Raw genomic sequence first — 13,094 nt, forward strand, 5'->3', positions numbered from 1 at the left:
TTTTTTTGAGATGGAGTCTCGCTCTGTTGCCCAAGCTGGAGTGCAGTGGCATCATTTTGGCTCACTGCAGCTTCTGCCTCCCGGGTTCAAGTAATTCTCCTGCCTCAGCCTCCCAAATAGCTGAGATTACAGGCGAGCACCAACATCCGTGGCCTTTTTTTATATTTTTAGTAGAGACAAGGTTTTACCATGTTGTCCAGGCTGGTCTCAAACTCCTGACTTCAAATGATTTGCCCACTTTGGCCTCCCAAAGTTCTGGGATTACAGGCATGAGCCACCATGCAGGGCCGTACAATGATGTCTTAAAGGCTCTAATAGGAATTTACAAGTAGAGGGGAATATGTTATTCCCATTCTTGGCAGACAGAACAGCATGTCTTAAGGAAAGGACATATATTCTTAGAAAGTATAATTGACTACGCCCTAGACACCTGAAAACTAAGTATTCAAAACCGCTAGGAAATGCATAAGTGCTGGGTCTCTTTCTAGTTATTATACCTGGTGACCACAGAGTTGCCTATCTCCAGGGGCACCATTTACAATGTCATCAGTGTAAGGTGGTCCTCCCGAGAGGAAAATGTAGATCATATTGTGAAAGGAGGCTCTGGGGGTGTACAGACTGATGACCTTGCTTTGTGCTAACTTTGTTCACCCAAAAGCTTGGGAACTTACAGTTTTCTTTGGAGAATATAGAACATTTCTTCAGATTTTTTTGTTTTTAATATATATGTCGAAGGTGCATAGCCATGAGAGAGTGAGGCTGGCACCACACCCTGATAAGTACATCCCGTCCTCCAAAAATGAAAAAAAATTAATTAAAATAACATATACTTTAGAGAGGATTTTGAATGTTCTCACCGCAAAGAAATGACAAGGATTTGAGATACAGATATCCTAATTATCTTGATTTTATCATTACACAATGTATATGTCTTATCAGAACATCAGAGCATACTCCATAAATATGTGTCATATTGTGTCAATTAAAAACTAAAACATATCTATTAAAAAATATGCTTTAGAGGCTGGGCGCGGTGGCTTAAGCCTGTAATCCCAGCACTTTGGGAGGCCGAGGCGGGTGGATCACGAGGTCAAGAGATCAAGACCATCCTGGTCAACATGGTGAAACCCCGTCTCCACTAAAAATACAAAAAATTAGCTGGGCATGGTGGCGCGTGCCTGTAATCCCAGCTACTCGGGAGGCTGAGGTAGGAGAATTGCCTGAACCCAGGAGGCGGAGGTTGCGGTGAGCTGAGATCGCGCCATTGCACTCCAGCCTGGGTAACATGAGTGAAACTCTGTCTCAAAAAAAAAAAAAAAAAAAAAAAGCTTTAATTTCAGCTTTGAATTTCTTTTATTTCCTTTGTCAGGTTGGAGATATAAAAGGTTTGCTGAGTGCCTCAGAATAGGTTTTTCCATCCAAAAAAACATAAAATACTGTATTCCTGCTTTACATTTATGAATCTATTATGATTGTGCCAGAGAGGATAATCAGAAAGAAAAAATTGGCCCCTTAAGAAAGGAAATCGTTGTGTTTGTTGTTATATCTTTAGCAATAGAATATATGTTTTATGATGGGTTAGAAAAAGGGAAATGAATGAGAAGATACAGCTAATATTTATAAAGCACTGTGTACCACGGATCATGTTAAGTGCTTTACATGCATTATCTCACCTATTCCTCACCACAAACTGATGAGGAATGTGCTACTAGTATTCCCCTCCCCCCGCTTTTTTTTTTAGACAGAGTTTTGCCCTTGTTACCCAGGCTGGAGTGCAGTGATGCGACCTGGGCTCACCACAGCCTCCACCTCTTGGGTTCAAATGATTCTCCTGCTTCAGCCTCCCAAATACACAGTTAGCTGGGATCACAGGCATGCGCCACCACACCCAGCTAATTGTGTATTTTTAGTAGAGACGAGGTCTCTCCATGTTGGTCAGGCTGGTCTTGAACTCCCAACCTCAGGTGATCTGTCTGCCTCGGCCTCCCAAAGTGTTGGGATTACAGGTGTGAGCCACCACGCCTGGCCTAGTATTTTCCTTTTCACTAGGTCAGGAAATAGCCTTGGAGAAAATAACTTGCCCAAGACACCCCAGCTAGTTGTTATGGTAGAAAGCAGTTGAATCAACTTCAGTCGTAATTCCAGAACCTAAACTATTAATGCTGTACCACATTACACTCTATACCTGAGCTAGGCTGTTTTGCTGATGTTTTATTTAATTAAATGGATATTTTAAGGCTTTGTTGGATTTTGTGAAATAGGAGGAGGAGCTACATTCTAATAAATCATATGGATAGGAAGTAAAACAGATTTCCATCATTTTCTTTATTTTCTTTTAAAATTGGGATCAGATTCCAGCCCTGTTCGAAATTTGCAGTCTTTTGGTACCGAAGAGCCCGCTTATTCTACCAGAAGAGTGACCCGTAGTCAGCAGCAGCCTACCCCAGTGACACCGAAAAAATACCCTCTTCGGCAGACTCGTTCATCTGGCTCAGAAACTGAGCAAGTGGTTGATTTTTCAGATAGAGGTGAGTGGGTATGGTATGACTTAGACCTATTACAGAGCATCTGGGTGAATTTCTTTTTAAGGAGGCCTTGTGGCCACTGCAGATGCATGCCTAATACTTCAGCTAGATGAATGCTGTTTATTGCTTCCTTTCTTATGTCTTCCTGAGGACAGTTTGCTATCAGAGTATTCTCAAGGTCCAGAGTAGCTGAAGTATATTAAATCAGACCTGTAACAGGAAAAAGAGACTGGGCCTTCTCAACCACAGATGAAAAGGGCTTGAAGTAGACCTTCTTATAGCCATACTTAGTTCATTTATCTCCAATTTTTTTAAATTTTTTAATTTTTATTTTTTATAAAGACGGGGTTTCACCATGTTGGTCAGGCTGGTCTTAAACTCCCGACCTCAGGTGATCTGCCCACCTTGGCGTCCAAAGTGCTTGGATTATAGGCTTGAGCCACCATGCCCTGCCTTATCTCCAATTTTTTATTTTTTGAGACAGAGTCTCGCTCTGTAGCCCAAGCTAGAGTGCAATGGCGCAATCTCAGCTCACTGCAACCTCTGCTTCCAGGTTCAAGCGATTCTCCTGCCTTAACCTCCTGAGTGGCTGAGATTAAGCGCCTGCCACCACACCCAGCTAATTTTTGTATTTTTTGTAGAGACGGGGTTTCACTAGGTTGGCCAGGCTAGTCTTGAACTCCTGACCTTAGGTGATCCACCTGCCTTGGCCTCCCAATGTGCTGAGATTACAGATGTGGAAGCCACTGCACCCGGCCGAAGCAGACTTTCTTATAGCCATACTTCTCAGTCCATTTATTTCTAAATTTCTCAATGCAGAGGTTACAGACTGGTGAACTACTTCTAGCCTGTCCACATGGTTGGTTGGTTTGCTGGCACATTGTTTAAAATTTTTAAAATTTGTTACTAGTATTTGAAAACACAGTGATTTCATATGAAAACCTGGATTAATAGTTTATTTTAAACAATGAAAAGATCTGGGAACACTGGGTGGCCAATCACCCATAGTAATAATTGGCTGGAGTTGAATAGCAGTTGTCCCCTTTAGATGGACAATGAGCTGTCTACTTGGCCTTGCTGAGTCCCTGTAGACATTTGGTTTGCAATTCCTGATTCAGAGTCTGGAATTTCAAGATTGAATTGTTAGACTACCAACAGGTTCACTCGAGTCATTTAAGTCCATTCACATCTTAAATCTGTTCAGTGTCACCCAGAAGGACAATCACTTTCACTTATCTCCTGTACTATGTATCTCCTGGAAGGGAAGTGGGATAGTAATGTTTTTAAAATTTATTTCCATCCAGTTTTGATTATCCATGTTTAGCCACTCAGGAGAAACACAGATAGGTGTAATAGGTAAAGTCCAAATTTCGTTTTAATCAGAATTTAAAGTTGCACAAAAGGAGTGGTGTAGTAGTGCCTCTTCATTTTCCATTTAGCCTTCTAGCAGTTGAGTAGCTAAAAGTTACTGGTTGAATCGTAGAAAGAGGATTTGGGAAGCCCATAAACTCTTCTGAATAGTAAACCTCTTAGATAAATGAACTGAATAGTAAACCTCTAGATAAATGAACCCCACTCATAACTTCTACCAATTGCTTTTGCTTTAGAAACAAAAAATACAGCTGATCATGATGAGTCACCACCTCGAACTCCAACTGGAAACGCACCTTCTTCTGAGTCTGACATAGACATCTCCAGCCCCAATGTGTCTCATGATGAGAGCATTGCCAAGGACATGTCCCTGAAGGACTCAGGCAGTGACCTCTCTCATCGCCCCAAGCGCCGTCGCTTCCATGAAAGCTATAACTTCAATATGAAGTGTCCGACACCAGGCTGTAACTCTCTAGGTCAGTGTGCCCCAGCTTTATGACATCCTTTGTTCTGTGGTTCTCTCTCCCAGCATCATCCAGAAGTGTTTTGTGTTCTATTGAGATTTAGCTTCCTAGGCTCTTCAGTGGTCATGTGCTGAGTGATAATGAGTTGCTCCCTTGAATAAAAGCATTTCTCTTCTTGGCCTATGGTCCATAGTAATAGAACTGGTTTTTCGAGAGCTTTTCCCAGTAAAAAAAATTCCCTCCTTTTCCCAGCAAAAACAAAAACTATCTCAAAATACCTGTTGCGTGGCACAAAGCTTGTACTCAGTGAGGACTACTTAAGGGTAAGCTAGTGCAGAATAGTGGTTGCACGGCCATAGCTGTTAAGGTAATGAGAAAAACATTTCCTGTCAAGAGGCTGTGAAATTAAGAGTATACATGAGACCCTGGCCTTCTGTAACTAGTAATTTTAGGTCTTGTGTTTTGTGTACTTAATAAGTATAAACAAGATAAAATATTTCTTCTGTGATAAATAAGTATCTTACTGTTTTCTTATGCGTTTTGCCCCTTAGTGAATTACTTTAGAGATTCTTTTAGTGGTTTGAACCTTATTTGTGCACCTTCAGTGAGCTGAAGTTCAAACATTGGGCTTAAGCTTTTGTCTAGAGTTGGAAGATGCTGATTGGGAGATAAGGGGCCTTTCACTACTGGGTCTGCTTCTCAAATTCACCCTTTACATGTGGCCATCAAGTTTGAAAAAATGGTAGAACAGAGTGAGTTGCTGCTTGGCAGGCCAACAGTAAGGACATTTTCTGTAGTGGTTTCTCTGTTCGTTGTTATAGAGAGACAGGGGTCTTACTTTGTTGCCCAGGCAGGGTGCAGTGGTGTGATCATAGCTCACTGTGGCCTCAACTCCTGGGCTCAAGTGATCCTCCCATCTCAGCCTCCCAAGTAGCTGAGACTAAAGGCACATGCCTTAAAGCTTGGCTTTTTTTTTTTTTTCCTTATTTTTTTAGGGGTGAGGTTCTTGCTGTGTTGTTCAGGTTGGTCTTCAACTCCTGGGCTCAAGTGATCCTCCCATCTCAGCCTCCCAAGTAGCTGAGACTAAAGGCACATGCCTTAAAGCTTGGCTTTTTTTTTTTTTTCCTTATTTTTTTAGGGGTGAGGTTCTTGCTGTGTTGTTCAGGTTGGTCTTCAACTCCTGGGCTCAAGTGATCCTCCCTACTCAGCCTGTTGAATAGCTGGGACTACAAGTGTGAGCCACCATGCCCAGTGGTTTTCTGTAGTGTTTAATTAATTTGGATCATTTCCTGGTCTTAGCAGGAGTTTCTCAGATAATTTCACACCATCAAAATAAATAAATACAGCAAAGTTCTCCTGAACTCCATACCAGTTGTCACTCAAAGAAGATAATTGTTTCAGGCCTTCATTGATTTCCTTGGACTAAACAGTGAAAAACTAAGAAAGACAACATATTACACTAGTATAATAGATGATGGCTTTAATCCCCCTTTAAGAGTTTTAGGGGGATCTACTTGCCATGCTGCAAGAAAAGCAATTTTCCCCAGCTTCTGCTTGTTACTAAACATGCGTTGCTAAATTGTTCCTTTTATTTTATGTATTATATTTGGCCAATCATTCAGCAGATACTTTACTGAATATTGGTCATCTGCTGGACACTGTTTTAAGTTATGAGGATGTAGCTGTGAACAAGTCAAAGTCTGTTCTCATGGAACTTAGAGTCTAGCTAAGGAAGGCAAACAGACAGATACATATCAACTGGAGATAAATGCTGTGAAGGAAAATAAAACTGGGAGTGCTGAGAGTAGGCCATTATTTGTGTGTGCACATATGTATACAGTTGGGTGTATACATGTATATGTATATGTGACACATATATATGTAGTTGGCTAGGGAAGTCTACTCTGACATGGTCACATTTGAGCAGACTTGCTGTTTGAAAGTTTGAGAATAAGCATTATTGGTAGGGAGAAAAGCAAGTGCAAAAGGCTCTGGGCAAGAGTATAGTTAACCAGTTTGAGGAACACTTAGAGGCCAATATACCTGGGGCAGAGTGACCAGAATGGAAAGGAAGAGGTAGGTCAGACTAGGGCCTGATTGTGTTATTTATCCCTAGGAGTTAGCCTCTCAATGGGGTAGACCATAGGGTAAATTAAAAATATGTTGCATTAGAGGAATGTTTACTTTTATATATTTAATTTTGAGACAGAGTCTCACTCTGTAACCCAGCCTGGAGTGCAGTGGCGTGATCTCGGCTCACTGCAACCTCCAACTCCCAGTTTGAAGCAATTTTCATGCCCCAGGCACCTGAGTAGCTGAGGATTGCAGGCATGTGCCACCACACCTGGCTAATTTTTTGTATTTTTTAGTAGAGATGGGGTTTTGCCATGTTGGCTAGGCTGGTCTCAAACTCTTGGGCTCGAGTGAGAAAGTTTACTTTGACTTTGGTTTTAATGTATTGGAACTTTGAAAAGTATGAACCTGAGCTTCCCAAGTATTCTTGTTTTTGAGTTAGAGTCTCACTGTGTCATCTAGGCTGGAGTGCAATGGTGTGATCTCGGCTCACTGAAACCTCTGCCTCCCAGGCTCAAGTGATCCTCCAACCTCAGCCTCCAGAGTGTCTGGGGCTACAGGTGCGCGCCACCACGCCTGGCTAATTTTTGTATTTTTAGTAGCGATAGGGTTTCACCATGTTGGTCAGGCTTGTCCCTGAGCTCGTGGTCCACCCATCTTGGCCTCCCAAAGTGCTGGGATTACAGTCAGGAGCCACTGCGCCTGGCCATGTTGGCTAGGCTGGTCTCAAACTCTTGGGCTCGAGTGAGAAAGTTTACTTTGACTTTGGTTTTCATGTATTGGAACTTTGATAAGTATGAACCTGAGCTTCCAAAGTATTCTTTCTTTTTGAGTCAGTCTCACTCTGTCACCTAGGCTGGAGTACAGTGGTGTGATCTCAGCTCACTGAAACCTCTGCCTCCCAGGCTCAAGTGATCCTCCAGCCCCTGAGTGTCTGGGGCTACAGGCACATGCCACCATGCCCAGCTAAGTTTTATATTTTTTGTAGTGACGGGGTTTCACTGTGTTGCCCAGTCTGGTGTTGAACTCCTGGCTCAAGTGATCCTCCTACCTTGGCCTCCCAAAGTGTTGGAATTACAGGTGTGAGCCACAGTACTGGGCCTCAAAGTATTCTTGATCCTAGTCTATTCCTTAAGAGTATGATGTACTTGTAAAAAATTGAAATTCTGTAGGAAGGTTTAAAGAGCATAACTCGTAGAGAAACATACTACTTTCTAAGCCTGTCTTCTTTCTTGAGATTAAGTTTTCCCTCCTTTAACAGGACACCTTACAGGAAAACATGAGAGACATTTCTCCATCTCAGGATGCCCACTCTATCATAACCTCTCAGCTGACGAATGCAAGGTAATTGTGTTCTCATTTATTCAACATACACTTATTGAGTGCTTACCATTTGCCAGGCACTTTGCTAAACACTGGGGATACAGTGGCCCACAGGAAGGGCAGGGTCCTTGTTCTTACATTGTAGTGGAGGAAACATAAAAAACAACTGTGCTTTTTATAAACAAAAGTAGTTAAACAGGCAAAAGAATCATAATATGTAATCAGTGCTTTGAAAGAAACTAACAAGGAGATTATGAAATATTTGGAACGTCAGCCACTAGTGCATTGATATTTTCTATTGAAAATTGGCTTTGAAAACTGCTAGGGACTTATTCCACTATGGACTAATTTGCATAAATATGTGATCTTAATATTTATGCATTCGGTTCTCTTCTGATACATCTGTGAAGTCATTTTGCTTTTAAAAACTTTTCATAATTCTTGTCCCCTTTTCTGTCCATTTCTGTGAAATACTTTTTGTTACTCTCAGTCACACCTACTCTTGGCTAATTTGTCTTTTAAATTCTGGAAACATAGCTCCTAAATAACCTTTGGGATTTTGAAATAATGTATTTAAGAGCAGAGACTCAGATCCTGTTTTGTATGTTCCTGTGTGGGCTGCTGTTCCCAAGGATGGAACCAAAGATCTAATTATGGGGAGGCAAGAGTGGAAAATGCTATTAATTAAATGGATTGCTCTGGTAGTATTGGACAGGTTATCTAAGCTGGTTAGATCAAAGTATTATTGTTGTTTTTGTTGTTATTACTTTGCTAATGAGGCCAGGGTCACAGGTTTATTCCTGTCTGAGCCAATTTCATTCTGAGGAAAGTTAGATTCCTTAGCTGACGTTGATTTTCCTTGAGTCAGGAATTTTTTCTCTTATATACAGCTAGACCACAGGGGTGAAAGTTTCTTTTGTGTATTTAGTCTTTCAGCCAAGTAGTACTTTCCATGCTTACATGGATTTTAAGGTCTATGACCCTACTCTTATCTTTCTTCATTCAAATGTTTTTATAAGCAGCAGTTTCTTCTGCTCTGTGTAAAAATAAGTTGTAGGTCTTCCCATTAGTCTGGGACTAAATGAAAACAAAAAAAACTGCCCATATCTGTGTTAAAAGCATGCAAGGCTTCTAAGGTACTTCCTTCTCTGAGAATAACTGCGATCTCTGCTTTCTGAGAGTTGTTCTCTACCACTTGTCTTTAAATATAATGATGATCTGATACCATGGATGGTTTTACAGAAAAGTCTTCCAGAGATGTCTATTGCTTTTGAAATTGTTGGTTTGTAGCAATATGAACATTAAGCAGTTTATTTTAGAAAAAGAAAAATTTCAGTTTGGTGAAGAAAATTCCTACAGAAGGAAAACGTTTATATCCTGAATTTATCCTCTTTTTTCCCTCTTCTTTGCAAGGGGCATTAGGCTCAGCATAGTCCATCTTTACTACTGGAACATGTGCATAGAGGAGCAGGAGAATTTCTGAGATGATATATTTTTATTACGTATAGATCCTTAAGTGGAAAGATTAGACAAATTCCCCACATTTATTAACAGCTCTAGTGTTTTTGAAGAACCTGCATAAACACGATTGCTCTTGAGTTTCCCAGGACATCCTTGCAATAGTGATGTTACTATTTGTATTCAGTCATATATTTCTATCGCTGCTTGTGCCAAATACAGGTATCTGAGGATTTAGTGAATAAAAGACTGCATTTAAGGAGCACATGTTCGCATGGGGGTGGCAACGTAAGCCTTCAAATTAATAAGTAATTTTGTGCAGTGATAAATATTGTGAGGAAAAAAAGATGAATGATACAGAGAGTGACTGTTTTTGGGGGTGAGGATAGGGATAGAATGCCTTTTCCCAGGGTCGTTCTGGAAGACCTTCCTGAGGAGTTGTCATTTGATCTGGGATATGGATGATGGCAAAGAAGCAGTTGTGTAAAGATCTAGGAGAAAAGATACCTAAGTGGAAGGAACAGCAAGTACAAAGGCCATGAGGTGTGCTTAAACTGATGGGTTTGAGAGGCTGAATGCAAGTAGGTTGTGTATGGCTGGATCCAGATCACGAAGGACCTGTGGACCTTGGCACAGGAATATATTTTTGTTCTGATAGAATGGGAAGCATTTTGGGGCTTTAAGAAAAGCACAATAGGATTTTATGCACACTTTCTAAAACTGAAGGCTTGCTAATATAGAGAATGGAGTGTGGGGACAAGAGTTGATGCAGGGTAGGGTGGTTGGGAGATTGCGTGGAAGTTCAGGCAATAGTTGGTGGCCTGGACTAGCATTGTATGGGCAGAAATTCTAAGACTAGGTTGGATTCAGGATACGTTTGAGAGTGGAGCAACGTGTTAGGCTTGCTGATGGATTTGATGTGAGGTGTGAGAAAAGAGAAGAATCTAGGATAACATTCAAGTTGTTGACCTCATCGGCTAGTCAAACAGTATTTTCATTTATTAATATTGGGAAGATTTGGAGTAGAGCAGATTTGTGGAGAAATGCCAGTTGTTCTGTTTTGATCATGCTGAGTTTTAGTGGTGAAATGGAATAAGCAGTTGGATGTCAGTTCCCGATTCCTAGATTATGAAGCAGAAACTATTGAAAGCTGATGTGATTTCTCTGAGGTCACGTAACTACCGAGTTAAGGATCCCTGGAGACTTGAACCCAGGTTTTCTTTTCTTTTCTTTTTTTTGAGACAGAGTCTTTCTGTTGCCCAGGCTGGAATGCAGTGGCGTGATCTCTGCTTACTGCAACCTCTGCCTCCTGGGCTCAAGTGATTCTCATGCCTCAGCCTCTCAATAGCTGGGATTACAGGTGTGCACCATCACACCTGGCTAATTTTTGTATTTTTAGTAGAGATGGGGTTTCACTATGTTTCTAGGCTGGTTGTGAACTCCTGGCCTCAAGTGATCTGCCCATCTTGGCTTCCCAAAGTTCTGGGATTACAGATGTGAGGCACCACGTGTGCTCAAACCCAGGTTTTCTATTCTTTTTTTTTTTTTTTTTTGAGATGGAGTCTCACCCTGTTGTCCAGGCTGCAGTGCAGTGGCGTGATCTCAGCTCAATGCAACCTCCACCTCCTAGGTTGAAGCAATTCTTCTGCCTCAGCCTCCCGAGCAGCTGGGACTACATGCGCCCAGCATCATGCCCAGCTAACTTTTTGTATTTTTAGTAGAGATGGGGTTTCACCATGTTGACCAGGCTGGTCTCAAAGTCCTGACCTCAGGTGATTCGCCTACCTTGGCCTCCCAAAGTGCTGGAATTACAGGCATGAGCCACCATGCCCAGCCCAAACCCAGGTTTTCTAATGTTTTCTTTGTACTTCCTTACTCTATTCTTGAACTTCTTCATGCTTTTTCTTATTTATTATACTTTGGGAAGAGTCCAGGCTCAGAGTCATCAGGCATGATTAAAATATTAGTGATCCCATTATTTAGCTGTGATCATTTCAACTTCTCTGATTCTGTTATTGGCTGAGAAGGCAGAATGTGAAGCTTGCCTTATCTCTTTCTTGTAGAGATTGTGATAATAGGTGTAAAGACCCTTTGAAAGTAAAGTACAACATAAATTCAAGGCATTATTGTTGTATTCTTATGCTTTAAGTCAACGTAGTCTTAGAAGCAGGTGGATTTATTGACGTTGTTGATGGTTGCAGGTGAGAGCACAGAGCCGGGATAAGCAGATAGAAGAAAGGATGCTGTCTCACAGGCAAGATGACAACAACAGGCATGCAACCAGGCACCAGGTATGGGCCTTGTGAAAGCGCTGGCCATAGTTTGAGGTCCATTTCTTGGATCTCCTCTATAATTATCTTCAGGCATATCTGTGCCTCATTTCCTGTGGTATTTCTTCAAGATGTAAACTTAGAATCACGTTTGTTTTTCAAATAGTAAATTTTCACAAAGCAAACACTTCTACCTCATGAATGAGGGAATCATGCTATCTATAGTAGTTGTAGTAATAGATTATTGTGATTATTCGAAAGACGACACTTGCTGCTTCATTTCCTCACTTTGCATCTTATTTTAGACTATTGTAGCTTGCTTTCAGACCTGTCCACTCTGCTAGCACCTTCCTAAGGCCACCAATAACTTCTCAGCATTTGACACTTATTGTCTGTGTCATTTTTCTTCTACTCGTTTCTTCCCTTGGTTTGTAGGAAGCATTCTGGCTTGGTCCTAATCCTCCTCCTGCCCCTCTGAACATTTGTGCCACATTGTTTGCGCTTAATTCTTTGCTCTTCCCTAAATGGCTTTGGTCTTTACTCTTGCTGTTTTCCTGCCTGGAACGCTGTCCCTCTACTGAGAAGAGATTGTATTTTCTTTCAAGGCCTGTGCAATTCTCAGCTGTTGTGGGAATTTTTTCCAAATTCTCTCCCACTGTTACTGAATTTCTTCCTCAAGTATTCCCTTTGTAGTGCTCTCAAAATGTCAGCCTTTGTCACATACTATATTTTGTTCATCATGTAGGTGTCTGTTTTTGCAGTTAGATTATTGGTGAAAAGCAGAGATGTATGGTGATGAGGAAGAAGTTTGGCTTTGGAGCCAAACAGATCTGAATTTGAATACTGATTCTGTAACTCTAGCTATGTTGTCCTGGGGAAGTCAGCTAACCCCCCTAAACGTTACTTCTTTGTTAATAAGCAGAGGTGAATAATGCCTACCTTGAAGGACAGTCAGCTAAATTATGTGTGTTAAATACCCAGTGCTTGGCAGGTAAAGAGCACTCCGTGAGTGGTAACTACGCTTTCTTCCTTGTCTATCTTGGGTTTTATTCTTTTTTTTTTTTCTGAGATGGAGTTTCACTCTTTTTGCTCAGGCTGGAGTGCTCACTGCAATTTCCACCTCCCAGGTTCAAGCGATGCTCCTGCCTCAGCCTCACGAGTAGCTGATCATGCCACCACTCCCAGCTAATTTTGTATTTTTAGTAGAGACGGGATGTCATCATGTTGGCCAGGATGGTCTTGAACTCCTGACCTCCAGTAATCCACCCTCCTCAGCCTCCCAAAGTGCTGGGATTACAGGCATGAGTCGCCGTGCCCAGCCTTGGGTTTTATTCTTATTCAGTTTTTCTATTTAAATGAATATATGTAATGAAGTTTTATACCACTGTTGATCAGATCCATTAGCATTAACTGGAAAACAGTAACCATTCTATATTTATAAATGATTAGTTGAAATGATCTTAATTTTATTCTAGCTGCTTTGGTGGAGATGTCCATCCTTGGTTTATGTTAATATTAAAATAAGTTTGTATTTCTGAACCTATATTTAATTGGCAGTAAAGGTAATGGGGTGATGAGAACCTGATTTAGAATTTTTTTTTTTTTTTTTT

General features: G+C 41.2%; 1 protein-coding gene across 1 annotated transcript in view; it reads left to right on the top strand.

Moving 5' to 3' along the window:
* The window catches only part of KAT7 (lysine acetyltransferase 7), a 38,373-nt gene that overhangs the window by 5,974 nt on the left and 19,305 nt on the right, over positions 1-13,094 (top strand). Inside the window, exons 3-6 of the mRNA XM_017540027.1 lie at positions 2,352-2,528; positions 4,133-4,372; positions 7,695-7,777; positions 11,416-11,505. Coding sequence (XP_017395516.1) covers positions 2,352-2,528; positions 4,133-4,372; positions 7,695-7,777; positions 11,416-11,505 — 590 coding nt within the window. The remainder of the gene's footprint in view (positions 1-2,351; positions 2,529-4,132; positions 4,373-7,694; positions 7,778-11,415; positions 11,506-13,094) is intronic.

This window comes from Cebus imitator, unplaced genomic scaffold (assembly GCF_001604975.1).
Source record: "Cebus imitator isolate Cc_AM_T3 unplaced genomic scaffold, Cebus_imitator-1.0 Scaffold123, whole genome shotgun sequence".
Taxonomy (NCBI): Eukaryota; Metazoa; Chordata; class Mammalia; order Primates; family Cebidae; genus Cebus; species Cebus imitator.